Source organism: Rhipicephalus microplus, chromosome 2 (genome assembly GCF_043290135.1).
Source record: "Rhipicephalus microplus isolate Deutch F79 chromosome 2, USDA_Rmic, whole genome shotgun sequence".
In the NCBI taxonomy this organism is placed as follows: domain Eukaryota; kingdom Metazoa; phylum Arthropoda; class Arachnida; order Ixodida; family Ixodidae; genus Rhipicephalus; species Rhipicephalus microplus.
The window spans coordinates 194,907,268-194,932,280 of record NC_134701.1 but is presented as its reverse complement, the minus strand read 5'-3'; the positions used below and the strand labels follow the sequence as shown (position 1 = coordinate 194,932,280).

At 46.5% G+C, this 25,013-nt stretch overlaps 1 protein-coding gene across 3 annotated transcripts; it reads left to right on the top strand.

Moving 5' to 3' along the window:
* The first annotated feature begins 1,725 nt into the window (after positions 1 to 1,725).
* On the top strand, positions 1,726 to 24,779 carry LOC142786879 (uncharacterized). 3 transcript variants are annotated; one of them, XM_075884584.1, is made up of 7 exons: positions 1,726 to 1,870; positions 3,300 to 3,534; positions 4,946 to 5,178; positions 7,473 to 7,619; positions 11,664 to 12,270; positions 13,810 to 14,075; positions 24,488 to 24,779. In XM_075884584.1, the coding sequence occupies exons 1-7, from the start codon at positions 1,851 to 1,853 to the stop codon at positions 24,582 to 24,584; spliced, it is 1,605 nt and encodes a 534-aa protein (XP_075740699.1). In that variant the 5' UTR covers positions 1,726 to 1,850; the 3' UTR covers positions 24,585 to 24,779. The 3 variants fall into 3 exon arrangements, with proteins under 3 accessions (XP_075740699.1, XP_075740692.1, XP_075740695.1); XM_075884577.1 differs by lacking the exon at positions 1,726 to 1,870 and having other exon boundaries at positions 3,236 to 3,534; XM_075884580.1 differs by lacking the exon at positions 1,726 to 1,870 and having other exon boundaries at positions 3,236 to 3,534; positions 24,453 to 24,779.
* Positions 24,780 to 25,013: the final 234 nt, after the last annotated feature.

Sequence of the window (25,013 nt, the reverse complement as noted above, 5' to 3'; positions counted from 1 at the left end):
ACTGCTGAGATAGTAAGCATGAGTATCTTCACTGTCGCTGTCACTCGCTTGTCCCATCCGCTTCCTGGAGGCGGCCGCCGCTGACGCCGCTGGTGCCGGCAGGCGCCCGGGTTGGTCTACATCCATCCCCTCCAAGGGAGCAGCGAAAACTGATCAACAGACTTAAATTACAACTGAAATACGCCGGTGTTAGCAGAAGTAGCTCCTATTCAAAACACAATTCTTCGTCTTCTTCTACCAAGTTCCACCAAGCAAAGAGACCACAAAAGGAGAGAAAAAGACAGCGCATGATACAAAACGCCAAGACAGTCACAGTTCATCACTCTTGCGCGGTACGTGACACCACTGTCGCATCGGCTTGTCCAAGTCCGTTTTTCTTAAAAGCTTTCGCAGTGTTGTCATGCCACATTCTACACTACTGCCCGGTGTATAGTGTGCAGAGGCACTCACAGGCATTCGTTCTAGCATACCTATACAATAGAAAAATGTCTGTTGAAACTGTTCTGAGAAGCAAGAAACAATAAAACTGCTCACAAGCACTGAAACGAGGTTCAATGTGCACACACAACTGTCACCCGACTGAGGGCGTGTCAAACACTCGACAGACGTTTGCCGTGCACAAAACTCTCACTTGCTCTTTTCGACAAGAATGACTCTGCACATGCTATGAAATCGAGTCGGTGACGTAGCTCACAGCTGCATTGAGGAATAATGTGAGTGCACCTATGCGAAGTGCTGCACAGAGAAGCCAACCATTAGGCAATGCAACAGTCGCGTGTAGGCTTCCCAGAACAGGGTCTGTTAGGGTGTTCTCAGTTTCAACAAATACAAAGAAAATAATATAACTGACTGGGTTTAGCGTCCCAAAATCACAACGAGTATGAGAGACGTCGTAGGGGAGGACTGCGAAATTTTCGACTACTTGGGGTTGTTTGATGCGAGCCTACATAAAAATGCACTAAGAACGCCGTGTACAGTTCCAGTCAAAAGCAAAAGGCAGATTTGGGCTGTGCTATTTTTATCGTGTTCGCACTTTCCTACATTGAATCGAATACTGACATGATTACTATTACAAATGACGCTATATTTAGTGATGCTAAACAACCACGTAGACTCCGATCAAAACTTGAGTTGCTGCAAGTGTGATCGAGATTTATGGTTACACAGTCGTTTTCTCGTCGAATACTAATATTAGACACCCTTATAAATGTTTATGTTTTATTGCGCTCCTGATTGTTCTTTTCCGTGCGTCGAGAGGGGCATAGTTCACCACCACACAGAGGCAACACAGACCCAGTTCATACGTTAAAAGCTAATGCCTTGCTTGCAGCTTTTTCCTATTACGCACTATCTCGACACGCTGTAAAAGCTTCTTACGGCGTCCTCGCCTCGCACGACACATAGAGGCAAAATCCGCGTCAGAACCCGTGGCATTGACAGTACCAAAATCCACCAAGATTGCGCTGACGTCCCGCATGCAAATCTCCGAAGTCCGCGTGCCTTTATTTAGAGTATATAGTGACGAATCGATAACCGCGTGATCAATACCAGCGACAAAAATAAAATATTGTTAGACGCCCCGTCCCCTCTGTCCGTAGCGTTTGTGTCATCTCCGCTGCGTGAAGCCGCTCTTTTGCGACAGACGTCTCGTGCCCGGAAAACAGCTTGGATGGGGGGGGGGGGGGGGGGGAGAGGACTTGTTGCCTCGGAGACGGCGTGTCAAACACAGGCCGGGCATTTCCCTCCTTCTGGTCGCCTTGCCCACCCAATCTCCCTGCCCTCGCTTCATCCACTAACAGACGGACTGAACTGGATCGACGTTGCCGCTGGAACAAAACACTGAAGACGGTATGAGAGACACGGCGCTTCGGTAAGCGTACGCTGTTTTCAAACCTGTTGCGTCGTATCCTCGGCTGAGGCGTCGCGTGGACGTGCTAATTAGTCGCCTCATTATTTCTAGCTTCGGGGAAACGGAGGCCGCGCTCGGTTTCACAGTCTGTCAAGACATTAAGACGTTGCATTCGACAAGCTAGACTTTCTTTTTTTCCCATTAGCAGTAAGAATTTCCCTGGACACATCAGCATACACTTCCGTAAGGCTTCGGGTGCGCTGCGCTTAACAAGAAGTCCTAACGCACCACTTCAAACTTGTGTAAGCATGTGTACCATGGCGGTTGATTGAGTAATGAGCTATTAAAGAAGCTTTTTTGTATGAGTAATTAGCTTTGTTGCTAAATAAGAGCTTCATGGTGACAAGAACACGAAGGGGAGGGGGGCGTATCGATAATCATTACTCTTGTTTTTGCCCTACTTTCGCTATTGATTGAAATATCAGAATAGTCGGAACGCAGTAATTTTCTGCAATGACACTGTTTATGCGTGTGCAACTGACCCTATAGACTCCACTAAAACATTAATTTCTTCAATTGGCACCCAGCTCCACGTGCCGGCGTCTGAAGCACACGTTTGCAGTTTGTACCAGAATCCTTAGGCAAGTGAAAAGTGACATTTTGGCAAATGACAACGCTTTTCGGTCAGAAAGCACAAGGTGCGTGATAGGCCTGATGAATGATAGTATGTACGTGTAGGTAATCTTTCAAAAGTGGTTTAACTAGTGAGGAAGTCTCAGATATCATGGTGAGACCGTAGAACTAAGGAAAAATTGTTACACTGTTTAACGGAGGCTGTTGATAATATATCCTGCCTGTTAGCATCCAGGCCTACGCGGTGAATCGTTGTATATTGGTAGCATGCAAGCTACGTCATGGACGCACAACTTGACCCCAACATGGCGGCCTAGATGACGTCAAGGCGGTATAATTATGTGGTGATTCACCTGCTTCAGTGCGATAACGATGTTAATGAAACATTATTGGGCCTCCGTGTGTCAGTAGTGAAAGAAGCAGCATACGACCAACTGATAACACTAACGTGACGTCACAAATTTTGCGTCCCGCCATGCTGGTGCTTCAAGGTTGCTGTTTGAATGACATCAGTGCAAGTCATCTACAGAATTTTGTTTCTGTGTTTTTGCAAGACGAAACTACCGTATAATTATCAAGCATGCCCTAGTGGGAGACACGGAATTCATGTAGACTACCCGTATTATCTAAATCTTAACATGTGGGCGTTCTCTGCCTTTCTCCCTCGTTGAGATGCGGCTGGGAATCAAACCCACGTCCTCGAAATTGGCAACGCAATAGCTTAGCCGCTAAGATACCAGGACGGGCCCCACACACGACTATAGACGTTATAAAATTGATCAATGCGGACGCGCGATTACAGCCACTGTCGTTGCAGATGCTTCAAACGCCTGGACGACTGCGCCACCCTGAAGTCCCGGTGCCTGCGGAAGGTGGTCTTGCTCATAATGACGGCGCGGAAGCCGCCGGACGACTTCGCTTGCCCGCCAGAGCTGAACCCGTTCATCAGCTTTCCCAGTGACCTGGTAGAAGACCTCATCGAGACCGTCATCCAGATGTCACCGCGGGCTCGAGACAAGATCACACCCGACGTGCGCGCAGACGACCTAAGCGTGAGCAAACCAGTGATTCCCAGGCCTAACGCGAAACCGTACGCGATTCCTGTACACGAAGACGATTTGGTTCGTTTTTTTTTTTTATGAAACTGACGTGCTTCATTGCGTGCAGTTCTTCTTTTTCTACAATCATATAACATAAAATACGTAATGAAATGAAATGTGAAGATAAAGAATTCTTGAACAGGCGATGTTGCTGGAGTAAACCAAGCTTTTGACAAGCAGACTTGCCTTTGTCGAGGGATCAACTGCTCCCCTTTGCACCATTTATGTGTACATTTCATGCCTCTCTCCCAAGGAAGGGGCCGAGAAGATAACGTCTATATTTTCGGGAATGTGAGGTATCAAACGGAGCGCCAGTGAATTCTGTGAGAAGAAGACACTTGTTAGGACATTGGCCTCACGGTGGTAATTACATACTCAAATGTGATTGAATCTTTTTCTATGTCATTGAAATGACATGCTATCAAAATGTGATTAGAAGATGGCAGCAAACAGAAAGAAAAAACGAAGGGAAGCTCTCCAAAAACGCTTCGGGTTGGCTACCCTACACAGATGAGTTGGGAAAGAGAAATAGAGAGACGAGAGAGAGGAGAGAGAAAGGAAAAAAAAGACAGTGCATACTGTAGCTTCAAAAAAAAAAACGTAGTTGCTAAGAAACGAAACGAAATATTATTTCGACAAGCAGGTGCGCAAAAAAGTTTGTTTCATGTTTTGTCACCAAGCTTATGCTATTATTGTGTCCATGCATTGATGCTCAAGCAAACGTTACATTATTTTTTTTTTCGCAGTATGAAACCGTTGTCGTACATTTTTTTTTAACAACGACGCTGGGAACGCGCAATTCGCTGAGGTTTTAAAACTATATTGAATGCTTTTTTGTTTAATTTTCTAATGGGCCTTAATAATTATCTACACGTTGTTCATTCTCAAGTAAAAGCGTGTACAAAGCGCACGGGCCTAGAGATGAGTGAATTTGTTTTACTAACCTTTTATATATACACTTCTTGTTGCTTCTAAACGGCCATAAGTTAAAGGTTGCTCGCAAGCCATATTTGTTGTTCCTGTTATTTTCAAGAGAGAGAGAGAGATAAATAGAGAGAAAAGGCAGGGAGGTTAACCAAGCTTGGCTCGGTTGGCTACCCTACACTTGGGGTGGGGGAAAAGGGGAATAATAGAACGAAAAGAGACAGAAAAGAAGAGGAGTAAGAAAGAGAAGCATAAATAGTCAGCTCGAAACTACACAGCACGGCCTCGCACAGTTATTTCACACTTTTCGTGAAGCTTATTGGGAAACATAGTCAGCTCGCAACTAAATGGCTTGCCAATTAGTAAAGAGTTCTGGGAGAGTATCCGCTGACTTTTTTTCTTTGTTTTTTAATGATTGCCTTTCGGGCCGCGTAAGCAGCTGCTCGTCCGGAGCGGCCGGGTACGCTGCTTCTCGCTGTGGGACGTGGAGATGCACAGCCGCGATTTCTCGGCGGCGCTGCGGCAGCTCGGCGACACCGGTGCGGCGGCGGCGCTGCGAGAGCTGGAGATCGACGGCGTGTACGTGCGGGGCCGCCGGCCGGAGTCCATCCTTCGCAGCCTCGACAACGTCGGCCGGCTGCTCCGCGCCGCACCAAAGCTGAGGGCGCTCAGGTATACTACGCCCACATGCATCACTCTATTGCTATAGCTTCAGACATCGGGATGTTCCACCCACGACCCAACGACAAACGGCGCAAGGTGGCAGCACCGATTTATGGGCGAGTTAATTTTGCATAGTTGGAGATTTAAGAGCGCGCAAACAAAGACGTACAGCGGAGGTGATGACAATACAAGCGAGGCGTGAAGGCGTACAGACACACGCTGCTAAGGAAAGTGCTTGCGTTTTGATCATCTCGCTCTGCCCTTGTTTGTGCGCGCTCAAATGCTCTGCTCTGCAAAGTAACAGGGCGCGAGGAAGGGAGTATGCACACTGTTTGCATTCCGTACTTTTGCGCCGCTCCTGCTCAAGTTACGGCGTGTTTTAGCAGTGTGGTTTACGGTACGGCAAGTACGAGAAAACTGTACTTTCGGGGTCAGCATGCCACCTTTTATTTATTTATTTTTTAGCCGCCAGAGCTGCTCGTTGCAAACTGAAGCGTGACCCGAAGATCAAGGTCACTAATAGGATTCTTGCAGACTAGTAAAGCTACGTGCTGACCGTTAGGGTATGGTATTTCCATACTATCTATGAATGGTTAACAAGCACAGCTATAGGGCCCTAATGACACGGGACGTCACTATAAAAACCGAAAAAGAAAACAGACAGAAAGACAAGAAAAACATACATAGAGAAATAAAAAATGCCACGGGAGAGAGAGAGAATGACTTTATTAGAAAGAGAGATTTTTGCCAGTGTCTATATACAACTGCCATGCTACTCTGTATAGGGATGGCAAATGGGAATGAAAGATTCCAGGTGAGATGGAAGTGAATAACAATAAAAACAATTCATCATCATCATCATCATCAGCCTGACTACGTCCACTGCAAAACAAAGGCCTCTCCCATGTTCCGCCAGTTAACCCGGTCCTGTGCTTGCTGCTGCCAATTCATACCCGCAAACTTCTTAATCTCATCTGCCCACCTAACCTTCTGTCTCCCCCTAACCCGCTTCCCTTCTCTGGGAATCCAGTTAGTTACCCTTAACGACCAGCGGTTACCCTGTCTACGCGCTACATGCCCGGCCCATGTACATTTCTTCTTCTTTATTTCAACTATGATATCCTTAACCCCCGTTTGTCCCCTAATCCACTCTGCTCTCTTCTTGTCTCTTAAGGTTACACCTACCATTTTTCTTTCCATTGCTCGCTGCGTCGTCCTCAATTTAAGCTGAACCCTCTTTGTGAGTCTCCAGGTTTCTGCTCCGTAGCTAAATAATATAAACAAATATGAATCGCACGAGTATACCTCATGAAAGTATTTACAACTAAAGTGTCACGTAACTTAAGGCTTTCCTATACGTGAACTATTCTGTTATTAGAGCCTTGCTCTAATATTTCAGACGTGCAAGAGACTGTGGCGTCACACAAAGAATTAAATGCGGTTGCACTGCTCTTCGTGTGGTGGCAGTGGCGGTGGATCGCCCTAATTGCTAGGCGTGAACTCGTTCACGCGGTAATTTTCGTCAACAGGGCCTCATCAAGTGTGAGGCCCACGGGATGGCATTACGCTCTCCCATAGTAGAGTACCTAGTACTCAAAATCGTTAACCACTTTTTCTAAATACATAAACCCGTCGCTGTTTTGAAGGTCCGGGAAGTAGGCCTAATATGTTGCGTAACGTTAACTAGTAGTGGCAAATCATGTCTCTTTCTCGCTCGAACAGTTGTCTTTCGTTGCGTTACGCGAGGCGATAAGATGCGGATCCCGAGTCTGCACCTGGAGACGGGCGGTGCTGCACGTGCTGTAAAAAAAAAAAAACATTTGTCACTCTCTGATCTGACGGATCAGGAGGTCCATATTCTAAAATTGTCTTATCTGATTATAAATAGTCTGTGTTCTGCGCCAGCTGCAGCGCAGTAATCACGTCTGCAGAATGCGACGTGCGTCTTTTGCCTCTACATTATAACAGTGCGAGGGCAAACGTAAGTTCTTCAGCTTGTGCAAGAAAGTCATGCCATTTCTGTGGGCATATTCTAAATGTCGTGTTCTAGAGAGGTGTCATTTATGCATGATATTGCATCTTTGTTTCTCCGAGAACGTTTTCTTTTTCTTCATTCCGGCACGATATTTGTAGGCACTGCCCGAAACTTGAACTTCGCCATCGTGTCAATGAGGTGTTTTTATCATGAAAACATGGTTTTCTAATGAAAAAAAATTGGTTAAATTTCTTCACTTGACAGCCTGCATTCCTTAGAAAGTTTTGCGCATGCATATCATTGAAACGTTTGCACGATGTCCGGACAGGCTGGGCCTGAGCGGCCGTTCTCTCCTAGACTTGGCAGCGCTCGAGAACCTGGAAGAACTGAGCGTCACGTACGACTGCCACCGCGAATTGGACGACATCATCGGGCAGGCTGAAAAAACCGGTGACCCTCTGTGGCCTCGGTTGAGGTAAGACCCATGTTTAATCATCTCGCCTTACTGTAACTGAGCAAGCTCACAAACATAAAAGATGGGAAAGTTGTACGGCATATCCGGAGATGGTTCCGTGATCCTTTTACAGTGTACTTCAAAATAAAGCAACTGCACTTACGACAAAAAAAGCATAGTATGCTGTGAAAAAAATTACAGTATTTTTCTCTATAGGGAACCATTTGTAGCTGCGAAGAAGCGGGTGCTAACGCTTACCCTGGCGGTGACGGTGACGCTGGCGCTCATCGCGGCGTTGCGCCGGAGAGAAACCTGGCGAGGTGCAAAGCACGCAGTGGTGGACCGGTGTTTCCTACTAGAACATACTAATTACTGCTAATGGACAATTAGTGACGCAAGACCCCGATTGGACAAGACTCCATTGGACACTTTTGGTTAAAGCGAACGCTGCGAATTTTCATTGTTCAACAATGCACAGAAGAAATCTCTTACCAGCACAACCTTCGAGGTCAAGATCCAGACACTACACCGTATTCACGTGCATATATTTACGCCCTCGCGTAATTTCCGCACCCCTAATATTTTGCCAGCTTTGCTGGAAAAAAATATTTACTCGCATATTTCGCGCCCCCGACCCACCCAAGCAAGCTCGCCGGCACGCGGACATTTGGACATTTCGATGCTTCGGCCGGGTGCACGCTTCGGCGAGCGGACGAGCGCAGTCCAACAGGGTGCGAGTGTTAAGTCCCTTCTTTCGAGGACTTGCCCCGAACTAGGGTCCCTAGAAAATCACCCCCGAACACAAACCTGTTGATGGATCACAGTCCAACAGGCTGTGAGGGTGAAGTCACTTCTTTCGAGGACTTGCCCCGAACTAGGGTCCCTAGAAAATCACCCCCGAACACAAACCTGTTGATGAGACGCATTCCAACAGGCTGCGAGTGCGAAGTCCCTTCTTTCGAGGACTTGCCCCGAACTAGGGTCCCTAGAAAATCACCCCCGAACACAAACCTGTTGATGGATCACAGTCCAACAGGCTGTGAGGGCGAAGTCACTTCTTTCGGGGACTTGCCCCGAACTAGGGTCCCTAGAAAATCACCCCCGAACACAAACCTGTTGATGAGACGCATTCCAACAGGCTGCGAGTGCGAAGTCCCTTCTTTCGAGGACTTGCCCCGAACTAGGGTCCCTAGAAAATCACCCCCGAACACAAACCTGTTGATGGATCACAGTCCAACAGGCTGTGAGGGCGAAGTCACTTCTTTCGAGGACTTGCCCCGAACTAGGGTCCCTAGAAAATCACCCCCGAACACAAACCTGTTGATGACACGCATTCCAACAGGCTGCGAGTGCGAAGTCCCTTCTTTCGAGGACTTGCCCCGAACTAGGGTCCCTATAAAACCAACCCTGAACACAAACCTGTTGATGGGTCGCCGGAACTCCTCGAGCGTTTGCCTACCCCTATCTCTAATGCACCCTAATGCATTGATAAGGGCGAGAATACACGTGAGGCACGGACGACTTTGTGCATTGTAGGCGTGCGAGGGCCTGTCACGCCAACTGGTCCCCTCGTTCTCTGCGTCCGCGCTGCAAGGTACGCTTGGTCGATTTCGGAAGTTTAGGGTTCGCCATCCGGCCACCTCGTTTTGATGGTTCCCTTGCGATGTGCTACAGTATTTTTGACGGTTCCCTTGCGATGTGCTACAGTATTTATATATACGGTGAAATTGAAGCTCGCTGTGGTAAATTCCGCCAAAATAAAGGGGAAGCGTGCCGCTGCAAAGCACTCCAAGGGAACGCACTTCAACGTGACCAGCGGCACAATCAGTACGCGAGGAAACAGAACAGTATGCACTTGCTAATACAAGCTTCTTGCCACTGTAGGAAGCCCTTTTCAATTATGTGCGGATGTTTAGTTTTTACGGTTTAGGACCTATATATCTATAGTTTCTCCCACCATTATTGAAAGAGCTTCAAGAAAATGGGGCGTTTGAAAGAGCTCGACGGAACCAAGGACGATGCGCATCGGAAGGGCAGTGGCAACGGCCGCGACGATGATTCCCAATCGGACTTCGCGATCAGTGATTCCCGCTAGACCATGCGTGACCAGATCTGATTGGTTAAAATATGCGCTAATTCTTTCAAAATTAACAATACACTTAGTTTGTGCTCCAATTTATTTATTCTTTGTTTTTAAATGAATATCCTGCGCGAGCTAGGACTGCGACACGATATTTTGTATGCGCTCGCGAAATCCCCGCGTAATTTGAGCACCCCCTTTTCGGGGCCCCAAAATTGCGTAAAAAAAGTGCGCAAATTATGCGAGTAAATGCGATATATACGTGGTGGCCAGCGAACAGTTGTGCAGCGCAAGCAGTGAGTTTTTCAATTATAAGAAACTCGCTAGCTGACGCTGTCTGCGTTGGCGTTGCGAGGAGAAAGAGGGGGGGGGGGGCGTAGGAGAGGAGGTGAGTTGGCACGCCTTCGCTATGGGGGTGTCACCATAGAGTTTCCTAATATACACTGGAGGGAACTCTGGCACTAGTGTCTATGGGAGCTGTAACGCACGGTGCTTCAGCGAGCATGGGAACGATGGGTAGTACACACAGTTGTCTCTTCTTCGTACTTCTGGCCTGCTTCTGGCTCCGTGTGTGTTCGTGTGACTTGGAGCTGTTTTTTCACGAAGAAAAAATACTAAATGTTCAGCGTTCGCGCTTCGCTACCTTATTCTTTTAGGCCTACCATTTAGAAACGGGTCACAAAGTTCAAAAGGGTTTGTTCATTCCTTAAAACAAAACCGTAACCAGCAATAAACGAAACCGCAAGTATGATTCGCCGCCCGCATGTACGAAGACTGGTTGCTGAACTATCGCAACGCCAGAGTCCCCTCTAGTTAATTTTAGAAAACTCTATGGGTGTCACGGCCGCTGGGTGTGTAAACGCCGCGGGGAGGGACGTCTAGAGGAGATAAACGGAGAGCTTGCGTAGTCAAGCAGACGTTGCCTGCATCAGCGTTGCGAGGCGAGAGAGGGGAGAAGCGTAGGAAAGCAGGGGAAAGGGCGCAGGGAGGGAAGCCTAGAAGATAGAGCGGGTGGAGCGAGCGTAGACTAGCAGATGCTGCCTGCGTCGGCGTTACGAGACGAAAAGGGGAGTGCTGCAGAGGAGTGAAGGGAGCGCACATGCGCTGTGGGTGTGTAGAAGCCGCAGAGAGAGGATGGATAGCGTAGGAGAGGACAGAGAGGGGAAGGGTACGCACATGCGCAGTAAAGGTGGTCACGCCGCACACCGGATTAAGCTCAATCATAAGATATTTCACATCTAAAAGCTTAATTAAGGTTCTTTATTGAGGTTAGCATTCAAGGACATCAATTTATTAGTTGTGCCAATGTGCAACATTGCTTAGAGGTGTTCACTAGAACATTCGCAAATTAATGAGTGAATTTGACCGCCTTCCCTGACGTTCTCTCTAAGTGCGGCAATGTGAGCTTGCCGATACTAGGCTGGTAGCACTGACTACCTTGTTTACCGTTGCTTGGTCCGCTTCTCTCATTCTACCCGCCTCGTGAACATAGCCTAGCAAAATCCCTAACTTTTTGATTTGATGAGCACCCTCGTTTATTGCGTATAGTAGGACCCATCACTGCGTTAATGGACGTACTGCTTCAGGTTGTGGTTGGTTGTTGTTAGAAGACGAAATGCTCTATCAAAACAATAAAACATTTTTTTTGGGGCAAGCTATTGCTGCTGGACTTGCTTTACATTCGTTTTCTTTAGGTGCAAGATTTCAAAAGTCATAAAAAGAGATATGAGAGGAATAGAATGGCGCTGCACTGTAGCATAGATGTGGCTTCACTGTCTCTCTTCTGTTTCTTTTTTTCCTACGTCACAGATCTCGTCTGAAAACAGAAGAATGTACGTGAACTACATTAAGACAGAAAATGTTGATCTTACAAATCTGTGAAAACTTCGTATTGTTACTGATACGCTGCTGCTGTTTGCGCTACTTCCGAACGCTTGGGGGCTGTTGAGCAGCGCTGCACCAGTCATTTTTTCCGTTACGTGCAGGTGCTTTTCGTATGGCGACTATTTCTCGAGTGCTTCGCGGCGCACCGTCTCTTACCTCCTCTGCCACTGCACCCAACTCGTCGAGCTCCGGGCGGACGTTTCCGGAGCCCTGCTAGAGCTGCACGAGCAGCAGTTCCTGCAGGAAGGGGGCCTCGTCTGCAGGTACCGGCTGCAGAAGACCACCTTCGGTTCCTTCGTGTACGGCTCGGACCAACAGAAGCGGCCGCCACAGAGGGACTTGGACATCTGCGGTCCGTCGCCTCTCTGCGTGCAGATAGCCACGGTCGCGTGCCCTAATTTAGTCGACGTGGACGTGTACGTCGACTGCCACGAGTCTGTGCTGGCACTGGCCGAGTTCTCGCATTTGCGCTACCTGAAGCTGATGTGGGTCAGTAGCAAGCTGGCCGGATGCTTCGAGACGAGCACGCTCAGTCTTCTGCACGAAGTCGGCTGCCAGCTCGTGGAACTGTGCCTGCATTCTTTCGTCAAGGTGGACCTGAATGCGGTCGCGTTCCTGTGCCCGTCACTGGAGGCGTTCGGCCTCATACAGTGCCGAACCGTGGCTAACCACGTTCCCGTATCCCAGCCTTTCGCAGCCCTGACAAAGGTATACAGCTGTGTGTGGCTATACGAAGTTATAAGCTGGTGCGTATACTGACGACAGACTTGAGATGGAAATGCGCGATAAAGAAAAATCTGTTTCAAAATGAATTCATGCATGCTAAATATTCGTTGCCATCTTGTGTTCATTATTTCTTTCGGATTCATTATGTTTTTTTATTCAAGTGTTCATTATTGTTTTTGGATAACTTTTTCTTTCACGCTCAGGACTTACAGAATGGAGAAGCCGAGGAGATTTAAAACTCGACATTGTCACAGCAAGACGGAAAAGAACAACGCGAATACTTTTAGAATAACTTGAGGCAGATTTTCCCGAGTTAGTTTTCTTTGTTTTTGCTTCACGTTAACTGTTATTTTTGTTCATGTGAGAAGAACTCGGAATAATTTCGTCTCGTGGCTGATTCTTGTTAAAAGTGTTGCCCGAAAGTGTTTTACGGTGACTATGTCTGAAACAGTCTTCAAAATTTGCTAGCCGTACTTTAAAAAAAACTCAGTCGACATTATTAATTTTGATTAGTCATGCAGCATGGGACAACCATTGAATGAAGCATTTCAATTTATGCTCTGAGTCGCGTTCGTGAGTTCAGCGCATGAGCATGATTCTTTTGTGTGGATTGCCTCTACCCTTCCGTCAACTTCCTTGTTTTCTTTTATTAAGCTGTGCGAAGCATCACATCCTATATTTCAATTAGAATAAGTATCCTGTCTCTGCCTTTGTTGCTGTTTTTGTTCAGATGGCGTATAGAAGACGCTGTTCCAATTACTGACACCACCTACTCCTCTTTCTGCAACATACATAAGTGAACGTAGTCAATAAATTAAAAATATAGAAGAATACAAAAGACTTTTTAAAACATTTCGCAAGTTCCGAACACATGCAATCAAAATTCACTGAAGAGATTTGTAGAGATTCGTAGAGTAGATTCGTAGAACATAATAAGGGGCACGAAAATGCCCTATGAGTCCTGCCCATGATAAAAGAGTATTAGAGAGTTTTAGTACTGCGTACGCTGCGTACGTGGCGGCGTTGCGTACGTAAGGACGCCACGTTCTGCGTAGTGCGCATGCGCAGACCGCAACGCGCACGTATCGCGTTACGTACGCAGCCGCTACGTACGCACGCATGAGATGCGTGCGTACGTACGTATAAGCTGATCGCGCCGCTCTCGAACAAGTTCGCGACAGCGCGAGACTTCGTTTTGCAAAATGGCGGCATCGAAGGCAAGCACCGACCGGCTCTGTGGCTTAAAATATGGCCATTATCTGGCTATAACACTTGGATTGGCTAACATTGGCTGTCAACAACACGCGCTTCTATTTTGATCTACCAGATGGCGCAACACACTTCACGCTCGTTGCGTACGCGGGTACTACGGCGTACTAAAAGCCGATTAGTGGCAAACGATGCCACGTAACGCAAGGCGCTTGCGTGATGCGTACGTAGCACCATTCCGCAGTACTAAAACTCTCTATTATCTCTTCCTTTCATGTTTAGCTGTGCAACGTAATTACATCGTTTCTGCAGGTTCGTGTTATACCGCCGCCAGACTACCCAGCTATACAGGCGGAGGACGACCTGTGCTGTGTTCTTGGTTCTTGTTCGGCGCTGAAGTCCTTCGTCGTCGACCTCGTAGCCGACGACTTCGAACTCCTGGTCGACCGCCTACTGCAGTCTACTAACAGCAGCTTCCGCTCCGTTGAGCTGGCAGGCCTCTACTTCCAACAACCCACTACGACTCCCGCAGTGCGGGACGGTGTGCTCAGGCTCCTGCTGGCCTGCGAAGCTCTCAGGTAAAGGAACGATAACGGAAAAGTTACAGCTTCCCTGCGAGGACGAAGAAAACATTGCTAAAGCAACAAATCGGAACGTTATACAAAGTGAAGAGAGAGGTTCAGTGAAAGGCGGGGAGATTAACTAGGAGAAAATGTTCGAAGTCAGGCTAGCGGCTAACTCCTCAAGATCCGATCTCGAGTATAGCTCTACAAAATGCTTGTTTGAGGGATAAGTGAGCCGCACAACTCCATCGAGCGAAACGGTTTGCATGCCGTCTGCCGCACTTACAGCACGTACAAGGCAAACTGTCATATACAGATGTCTGTCCCGATTGCGACCACGCCTTGCTGATCAAAGTTCTCTATTGCTACCCGAGCGACTGAGACCCCAACCCACCGGCACAGCTCTGTGCTCCTTCCTCCAGCGGCGCTCCTATCTGCTTGAGTGTGCAGCCTTTGCAAGCTTTCGCTCGCACATAGAACATGCGACGCAGGAGGTTATGTTATCAGTTTGGACTTTATGCGGGACGTGGCGGTGACTACAAAAATGCGCCTCGAGTGTGGGTACGGTCCCTTGCGCAATAAAAGGATGTAACTATACAGGGCTATACAAATGACCAGAATTAAGAGGGTTTCGATTAATAGCAACCGGTATGGCCTTAGACGTTTCGAACTCTCCACAGGTGATGACTGAGCAATTCCAACGACACGCGGGCTAAGAGAACTGATAGACATAAGAAGCACTGGCTTTACACCTCATTCGAGGTAATGATTTTCACATTGCAACTATACCAAAGTTATCTTCTTTCTATGCTTGCGAGTTTATAGCCTACCATTTTTCGTTTTTTCTTTAGAAATAAGTGAAGGCTTTGCGTAAATGTTCGCCAGAAGAAAACTTCAGCCTAAATGGAGCACTTCTCGTAAGCCATTAAACCAGCAGTTTATTAATATTCGTATGATGGTCACGATAAATCCAACGAGGAGCCAATACCTTTTTATAGCTATTTTATTAGGGTTGGAATTCCGTTTTCCTTACTCCTCTGGATACGTGAGAGAGGGATGTTATGAACTTCAATATCAGCCCCATGGCATCAGCCACGACGTGGCATGGTTTGGTTGAAGCGTTTTAAACATCACACAAGTTTTAATTGTTGGCTCCAAAATTACCGCAATGTCGAATTTATGCTGATTTCGAGGGGTAGCACTGTTACTTTGACGTTTCCTCTCAACTGACGAGTTGCGCGTTCCTGTTGTGCGAACCAATCGGCTATTACTTCTACTTGAGTGTTACGTTGAGTGTTACGTCGCGGGTGGTTTGAATGCATGAAAAGTAAACACGAAAAGTTTACAACCGCTAAATAATAGAGTGGCATAGCCTTATTGCTGTATAGTATTTCGTTGGTGTTTCTATTACAAGATAAAACTTCGGCAGACAAACCTAGCAGTTAGCACCGGCCACTATTGGGGATCCAGATCCATGTACTAAGTATTACATCTACAGTGAGCCTAATGACGTAGAACAATAAATGAAATGTAAGGACAATGGCGTAGAATTGTAAACGGAAAGGTAAGGTCAAAATTTCTAGTTGTTAGAAAGTGGCGAACGACAAAAAACTTCGTACGAAATAAATGTCGCGTTTGTAGAACTCACCGCACAGCGATCACTTGAATTGATATACCCCGACGTCTGCCTTCGTATGTTGTTTCGCGAGCAACTGATGTTTTCTTTGGCACAGATGTTTAAAACGACCGAGTATGAGAGGCTCGAGCGCTGATAGTCGATGTTTGGAAGCTGTGTCACCCTTCCTTGAAAGTAGACGAAAGAATGTTGCCCCGTCCTGTTTGAGAAGGAGATGGAGATCAGGAGTTCGGGTATTATTCGGTTTCGGCATGCGTTTAGAGTTGAGCAGACAATTAGCGAGTGGTGATTGGGATCCGCTAGTAGCGAGCACGTGCCCAAAAGGAGACTGTATTTCTTTTCTATGGCCTGCTTGGTGTTTACAAAGGAGAAAAAAGAAAATTGTAATCAATATGGGGTAGTTAAAAAAGTAAACGAGGAATTTTATTTGTTTTCTTAATAGGTGCAAGTTGTCAATCATTCCTGGAACGTCGTCTGTTCGATTAACGCAGCTGTAGTACGCGATGTGCATTGTGACGGGTAACAAGTGAGTGCGTATGTTAGTGAAGCGACTGAGGAAGAGAGTAAGAAATAAAGTCTGCTTAAGTGATTCTGCAGTGAATTCGCAGGGATAGCAATGCTACATTGCCATTTCCTGTCGACTTACGAATTGCGCGTTCCTGTCATGCGAACTAATCGGCTATACTTATACTCGATTGTTAGGTTGGGTGTTACGTCGTGCGTGGTATGAGGGCATGAAAAGGTAAAAAGTAAACGCGAATAGCAAACACGATGGGTGGCAATGCTAGCAGTGGTACCCCTCGAAATCTGCGTACCTTCGACATTGCGGACATTTTGAAGCTAACAATATGTCATAAGTTCGAATCCTCTAAATTTTTTTAAAAAGAAATACGGAGTTCAAAACGATTAGGGGAAGAGCAGACGAGCTATGAGTAATGTGAAGTTGAGGACTGATAAGCGTTCATGTCATTTTTTATAGCGCTAAGAAAGGGTGACGGTACCCATATTAAGAGATAGCGCATCAGCCTATAGCATGCAAGAGGTCCGTGGTTCGAAGGGCGATGCCGGACAATTCTCAGCCGTATATTCAATTACAACGCGTGACGAGGGAACCGTTTTAACAAAAGGCAAATCAAAGAAAAAGATCTTTGGTGCGGCAACACTGGCGACTCTCTGCCGGTATATAGTGCACTCCCTCACCAGAGCAGGATTGGTACCCCTGGTGCAGTACCTGGCCACTACCTGCCATGAAATTGCCAATTAGCCCTCGGCCTTCAGTCCTCATTGGCTGCGAAGCAACTGTCCAAGGCGGCGGTCAGGCGTTCGACGCCGAGGAGGATGCTACGAATCCCTGGGTTCGGACAGGCCGCCATTGGAATCTGAGCTTGGCTGCGTTTAACGCTAGAACGCTATCTAGCGAAGCTAGTCTTGTTATTCGAGGAATTAGAGGGTGTTAAATGGGATATAGCATTGCTCGGCGAAGTTAGGAGGACACGCGAAGCATGTAGAGTGCTCAAAAACGGACACGTCCTATGCTACCGTGGATTACAAAAGAGAACTAGGGGTGGGGGGGGGGGGGGGTCTTTGTTCACAATAATATCGCAGGCTACATAGAAGAATACTATAGCATCAGTGAGAGCGCGGCAAGTATCGTAATTAAGTTTAACCAAAGGCACATGATGAAGGTGGCACAAACGTATGCGCCTAGACCGAGGCATGATGATTATTAAATGCGAAGCATTTTTAGCGAACTTCGTCAACTTTGAGCGTATCTATCTATCTATCTGTCTATCTATCTATCTATCTATCTATCTATCTATCTATCTATCTATCTATCTATCTATCTATCTATCTATCTATCTATCTATCTATCGAGCTACCTATGACATTTCGCTCCCCTGGCCGTTTCGAGGATGGTATCAATACCAAACTTGGTATGGCATAACATGACTGCATGAAGAACATATTTGACTAGTCATAACTATAAAATCATGACATGTATGTAATGAATGTTATGATTTACATTTCGTGGTCCTGCAGCTCTTGCGGTGGTTTCTTTCGCATGGCATGTTGCAAAATTGGTATGGTATGGCATGATTGCGTGGCGAACACAACCGACAGACCCTAATATGAAAATCATGACATGCTTGTCATGTAACAACATGACTACATGCCACGCTCATGATGTGCTCGCGGCCGTTTCGCTAGCGTGACATATACCAAGTTTGTTATGGCGGGACGTGAATGGATGACAAAGGTATGTGATTTTTGCAAAACGTGGTAATCCTGAGATGCGTGTCATGTAACAACATGACTACATGCCACGCTCATGATGCACTGGCGGCCGATTCGCTAGCTTAACTTATACGAAATTTGCTATTACGGGACGTGAATGGATGACGAAGGTATGATACTGGTGCAAACATGATAAACATGAAATGCGTGTCATGTAACAAGATGACTACATGCTATACGCTCATGATGCGCTCGCGGCCATTTTACTAGCTTCACATACACCAAACCCGGTATTACACGATGCGAACGGACGACATAGGTAAATGAAACATCCAAACAAGATAATCACGACATGCGTGTCATGTAACAAAATAGAGAGTTTTAGTACTGCGTACGCTGCGTACGTGGCGGCGTTGCGTACGTAAGGACGCCACGTTCTGCGTAGTGCGCATGCGCAGACCGCAACGCGCACGTATCGCGTTACGTACGCAGCCACTACGCACGCACGCATCTCATGCGTGCGTGCGTACGTACGAGGTGATCGCGCCGCTCTCGAACAAGTTCGCGACAGCGCGAGACTTCGTTTTGCAAAATGGCGGCATCGAGGGCAAGCACCGACCGGCTCTGTGGCTTAAAATATGGCCATAATCTGGCTATAACACTTGGATTGGCTCACATTGGCTGTCAACAACACGTGCTTCTATTTTGATCTACCAGATGACGCAACACGCTTCACGCTCGTTACGTACGCGGGTACTACGGCGTACTAAAAGCCGATTAGTGGCAAACGACGCCACGAAACGCAAGGCGCTTGCGTGATGCGTACGTAGCACCATTCCGCAGTACTAAAACTCTCTAAAGCCTAGTTCACACTGAAACATCCGCTTTCTACAGCGACCGAAATTCGCCTGCCGCTGAAACGCTGCGTCGTTCGCACTGGACGCGCCCCGCGCCGCCGAATATGCCATCTACTACGGGGCGAACGCGGGATGGATGCGCTGTCACCCGGTTGTTGTCACGGCTCGCAAACGCTACTACGCTATCCGGTGGTGTATACTTCGACGATTCTCGTACGCAAGAAGCAAGAAAAGACAGTACTGCTTACTTTGCTGGCAAGTGGCTGTCTTGTAATGCACGAAGAGCAGAAAAACCACCGACGCTAGCGGCGTTGGTAGGTTCGTTTTGCTCTGCAAGACCGTAACAAGCTCGGTCACGCCAACAGCAAGCTCGGTCACCTCTTCCACGAAATACGGACGCGAAGTAGGCACAGAGTAGGTTAAACTCCCGTTGGTTTCAACATTCAGTTACGTGCACTGCGGCATAACAAGTGAGTAGGGCTTGGCCGCCATTTTTCAAAATTCCTTGACTAGCGCTCCTATTGGTCCGCGGTGACCGATTCGGCGGCAGACGCCGCAAAAATCGGTCCGAGAGCGATCGGCGCGGAGAGGGCCCTTTCGGCGGATCTCGCCTCCGCCGAACCGGATTCGGAGCACTTTCGGCGGCCGGAATGCTCAGTGTGAACGTGGCCTAATGACTACATACCACAAACATGATACGCTCGCGGCCGTTTCGCTAGCTTCACATATGCCAAATTTGGTATTACGTGACGTCAATGGATGACGAAGGTATGTTACTGGTGCAAACATGAAATCGTGAGATGCGGGTCATGTCAGAACATGACTACATGCCACAGTCAAAGTGCCAATACATTTAGACGCGACGCGGTGCGCGTGCTCGCCGGCGTTCATTTCGACGCGCCACGCCGGCGTCGCCATGCCAGGCACCGGTCCTGCCATCTACTCGCAGGCGCGCGCCACGTCCGGCGTCCCTCCGTCACGAAAAGAGGGAGCCGCAGTGTTGTCTGGGTAACGCATCGCCACGAAATGCAGCATGCCACATTTCGCGCCGGTTGACATCGGGCTACGACGACGGACGCTGGTCGCGCCGGTCGCGCCTGGCGTCAGACTATACAGTGCTCGCGTTTTGCTGACGTAGTAAGCTGTGCCCAGCATGCGCGCGCGTCAAGGCTACATTGCAGTATATTGGGCCCTTCATGATGCGCCCGCGGCCGTTTCTCTAGCTCCACATAAACCAAACCTTGATGTCACGTGACGTGAATGGATGACGAAATATATGACTGGTGCAAACATGATAATCCTGACACGCGTGTCATGTAAAAACATGACAACATACCGCGCTCATAGCGTGCTCGCGGGCGTTTCGCTAGCTCCACATATACTAAATTTGGTATCACGTAACGTGACTAAATGACGAAGGTAAACGACACATCCAAACGTGATAATCATGACACGGAAGTCATGTGCGGCATCATTTACCTCCACCTCGTAACGTCGTGCTGATTTTAAAGTGACATATCAACCTTTCTCATTCGTGCTTCGCATATCATCGATTCCCAATGTACGTGGGATCTGCCAAATTTTTTGGTTGGACCCTTCTACGAAGACGTTCAGCCAGCAATAAATAAAGTGAAGACGCAGCATACTATATTTATGGGTGACTTTATTGCCAAATTAGGCAAGAAATAGGCTGGAGACCATGCCGTGGAGGAATATGGCAGCAGCTGTAGGAGAGGCTACTTATTAGTTGAGTTCGCAGGACGTGATAAATTCTGGATAATGAATATTTTCTTCAGAAAACGGGCTTACCGTAAATTGACGCGGTGGAGTCCAAATGGCGAAACTAAAACTCAGATAGACGTCATTCTGTGTCCCCGCCCGGCTATTGTACAGGATGCAGAATTAGTTGGCAAAATGCGATGTGGCGACCATAGAATCGTAAGAGCTTGAATTCCCTTACCCCTAAAAAAGCAAAGGCATAAACTGCATATGCAAGAAGCCAATCAATGAGCCAGCGTTGAGAAGGAATATACAGAAATTCAGAGCTTCGCTTCAGAATAGATTCGCGCTCTGAACGAGGTAACTTATTACGTTAGCCTTTACACAACGAATTATGTTCTGACTAGTATAATCTAAGGGTGTGCAAGGGAAGTCGAAAGTGCAGTCACAGGACGCTGGAAAACTATCCCAGGAGACAAAAAATTCATTAAGAGACGACGAGACATTTAAACCTCAAATGCAACAGACCAAATAGAGCTAGCAGAGCTTTCGAAGTTAATCAATAGGCGTAAGGTAGCTGATATCAAGTGGTATTAGTTGGAGAGAATTGAGCAGGTGATAAAAAGCTGAAAAAGCCTGAAAGCTGTGAATGCAAACTTGTGCATAGGCGAAAATCAGGTGTATGCATAAAAGACAAAGAAGGAAATATCACGACAAATTTAGATAGGATAGTTGAGGCACCAGAGGAGTTTTACCGAGAGCTATACAGACGTCAAAACAACCAGGATAATATCCTAAGAAGCAATAATAGCCCAGAGAAATTCAACATCCTACCAGTTACGGCAGGGGAAGTAATGAAAGCCCTCGAAAGAATGAAAAGAGGCAAAGCTGCTGGTGAGGATGACGTAAAAATGGACTTCCTGAAAGATGGTGGAGAGATTGTGTTGAAAAACCTGGCCACCTTATATATGAAGTGTCTCTTGACGAGTAGAGTGCCAGATTCTTGGAAAAACAACACCATCTTAATCTATAAGAAAGGAGACGTCAACGATTTGAAAATTACAGGCAGATCACCTTACTATCCGTTCCCTCCAAGCTATTAACAAAAATATTAGCTAACAGAATTCGGACGACAATAGAATTCAATCAATCAGAAGACCAAGCAGGATTTTGTACAGGCTATTCCACAATAGACTATATTTATACTGTAATTCAGCTAATAGAGAAATATGCAAAATACAATCGACCCCTTTACATTGCCTTCACAGATAACGAGATGGTGTTTGACTAAGGCGAGATATAAGCAGTGATGCAGGTACTATTAGGGCATCGACGAAGCCTACATAAACATATGAAAAGAAAGCTACAGTGGATCCACAGCCTTCATAGTTCTCCATAAAGAAAGCGACAGCATCCCAATAAAGAAAGGTGTAAGGCTGGGAGACACAATCTCTCCAATCCAATGCTATCCATTGCGCGTTTACAGGAGGTTTTCAGTGCCAATATTGGGAATAGTTAGGAATAAGAGCTAATGGATAGTATCTTAGCAACTTGCGATTCACCGATCACTTTTTTTTTATGAATAACTTGGTGAATGAGTTACAGCTCATGATTAAGAGCTGAACACGGAAAGCAGAAGAGCAGGCTTGAAAATTATTATGCATAAAATTGTGCAAGTTTCGCCAGAAAACAGCGCTTTCGGATACGTGGAGAGTCATTGGAAGTGAAAGAAATATGTCTAGATAGGACAGGTAGTAATCGCGGAGGCGAACAATGAGAGTGAAGTAACTAGAATAATAAGGATGGGATGAACCACATTCTGCAAGCATTCTCAAATCATGAATGCTAATCTGCCACTAACCCCGAAGAGGAAGGTATATAACAGCTGCATCTAGACGGTTCTTACCTATGGTGCAAAAATATGGAGGCTTACGAAAAGGGTTCAGCTTAAATTGAGGACAACGCAGTGAGCGATGAAAAGGGAAAAAAATGATAGGTGCAAACTTAAGAGACAAGAAGAGAGCACAGTGGGTCAGGAAACAAACCGGGGTTGAAGAAGAATAAATGGATATGTGCTGGGCACGTAGAGTAGAGGCAAGATAACCACGCGCAGCATTCGCTTTCTCGTGACTCGCTCGCTGAATTTCGTGCCGACCAATTGTGTGTGTCCCCGCGATCTCCGATGACAGCGCAGCTCTGGCTGACTGGCTCGCCCTACGCCATCTCCTGCCGCCAACAAGAGCTCTCGCCGACAAGAGCTCTCGCCGACAAGAGCTCTCGCCCGTCCTCGGACTCCTGCGATTGTGTCCATATTTCATATCTTCTCCTTACCTCAGTATGCGGCTGTCCCTCCGCCTCTCTCTCTTTTTCCGCTCTCTCTATCTCTATACCTTTTAAATCATATCCTTCAACCCCTGCTTACCCCGATTCCTCGTGAGCTACTGTTGAGGTGTCCTCCCCCTGAGAGATAGTTGTTGTTGTTGTTGCCCCTTCGCACTGGCACATACCCACTATGGGGGATTGGCCATGAAATCTAGAAGTATCCTATATGAGATATATTAAAAGGTTTATCCTTAATGAAAAAACTAATGATGTAATAGAAAATAATAATTAACTAAAAAGGAATATTAAACTAAACAAATAATTGAAGATTGAATCAAGAAGAGAAAAGGTGAGGTAATACTACAGTGGAAGACAGAAATTTTGAGTAGACCAGACAATCGAGCTTATCTCACCCGGTCACAATCAAATGAATATGCAAATTTCATTCAAAATTAGACAAGTGTCTTCAGAAATATATTTAAGCAGGCATTATTATGACATGCGTTTTGATTCTCGAATGAAATTGCATACAGCATCGAATACGCTCCTGTGGCAATGTCCCAAGCTAAAGGCACCGAAACTTAGAACATTATCTGCAGTTAAATTTAAACCTACTGCTTGAAACGGAACAATTAAAAGTCTTTTCCTAATTAATGAATAGTTTTTACATGTTATAAAGTAATGCTCTATTGTTTCCGTTTCTTCACAGAATGGACACAGGGGGGATATCGCCAGACCAGCTCTGTGCAAGTAAAAGTTTAATGGAGGGACACGACATCGAAATTTGGTTAAAATAACTTCTAACTTTTTAGATTGACTCCACTGAGGTTTCCAGGGGTATGTTAGGTGCTGATAGTCCGTATATTTAGTAATATTTTCCATAATATCCGTATAAATAGCCCATTTTCCATATCTGATCGACACTATGTGTTCCGATTCTGGTAGTACCGAGATCACTGGGCCATCAAGTGTGGCTCGAGATAGTGAATCGGCTATTTCATTCAACCGTATGCCACAGTGTCCCGGGACCCAGACTAACTTCAGGAACTTCACATGAGGTGGAACTAATGTTTGTAATGTCGCTAGAGCTCTTGATTGTTCTGAAGCTGTGAGAGTAGTACACAGCGAAAGAGAATCAGTAATTATCATTGCACTCTCTTCGTTTGAAGGAAGTTTTCGTAGCGCTAAAATAATAGCCAGGAGCTCAGCTTCGAAAACCGGAGTGAAGTCTGGTAGTCTTACCGAGAATGACCAACCGAGATAGTTATGGGGCTCACTTTTCTCTTCTTTTCATTTGAGAATCACTCCCCCCCCCCCCCCCCCCCATAACCGCGCGCTGGTCTAGCTGACTGGATCCCCAGAGAAGTCAAATGCGCGAGGAGGAGACAGAAAGTTAGGTGGGCCGATGAGATTAAAAAATTTGCATGTATAACGTGGAGGTAGAAAGCACAAGACTGGGTTGTTTAACGGATCATGGGAAATGCCTTTGATGATGATGATTATGATGATGATGATGATGATGATAATGATGAAGTTTCTATAAAACGCGTGGAACAACTAATATCGGGCAAGAATCATTTCTTGATTTGAGTTTATGAATCGATTCATTCCCGCTCTTCGCAGCTGCTTGTTCACGAGCCATCTTCTGAATTGTCCAGGTACCTGGTGGTTGCGGACACTGAGTTGGGCGACCTCGCCAAGCAAGTCAACCCGCGACTGAAAATTCGGTTCGAGTACCTTTACGTCGGCCTTTAAAGAGTCGGTGCACTCCGGACAAACCGGAGAAACATCGTCAACTTTAAGTTGTGTAAACTAATTTATTTAGATGTGGTATGAAATGTTTAAAGGTTTTCTGTCATCGGAATTTCTACAGGCTGTCAGTTGTTGAACGATTAAATGAGAACATGTCAAATGAGTGCATAACAGCAATAAAACAGTTTTTCAAGCTTACGTGACCGATTTCTTGATAATATAGAAAAAAAAAAAGAACATGCGTTCATAGAAGGCAGGATCGCATTGCGCTATTCTCCACAATGGGCGTCTCCTTAAAAGAAACATTGAAGTTATGCAGTATCGCATGCTCTCACGAAACTTCGCTTAACTGTCACAATCAGAGCATGAATTGATTAACTTTTCTCATCTGGTTCATAGGATAGGAATTTTTTTCAGCTGAAACAACCCGAT

Coding starts and splice junctions, on each gene's coding strand:
- LOC142786879 (XM_075884577.1), top strand. CDS start 3,265: ATGCGGACGCGCGATTACAGCCACTGTCGTTGCAGATGCTTCAAACGC. Junction 7,620..11,663: donor CCTCTGTGGCCTCGGTTGAG/GTAAGACCCATG, acceptor CGTTACGTGCAG/GTGCTTTTCGTATGGCGACT. Junction 12,271..13,809: donor CTTTCGCAGCCCTGACAAAG/GTATACAGCTGT, acceptor TCGTTTCTGCAG/GTTCGTGTTATACCGCCGCC.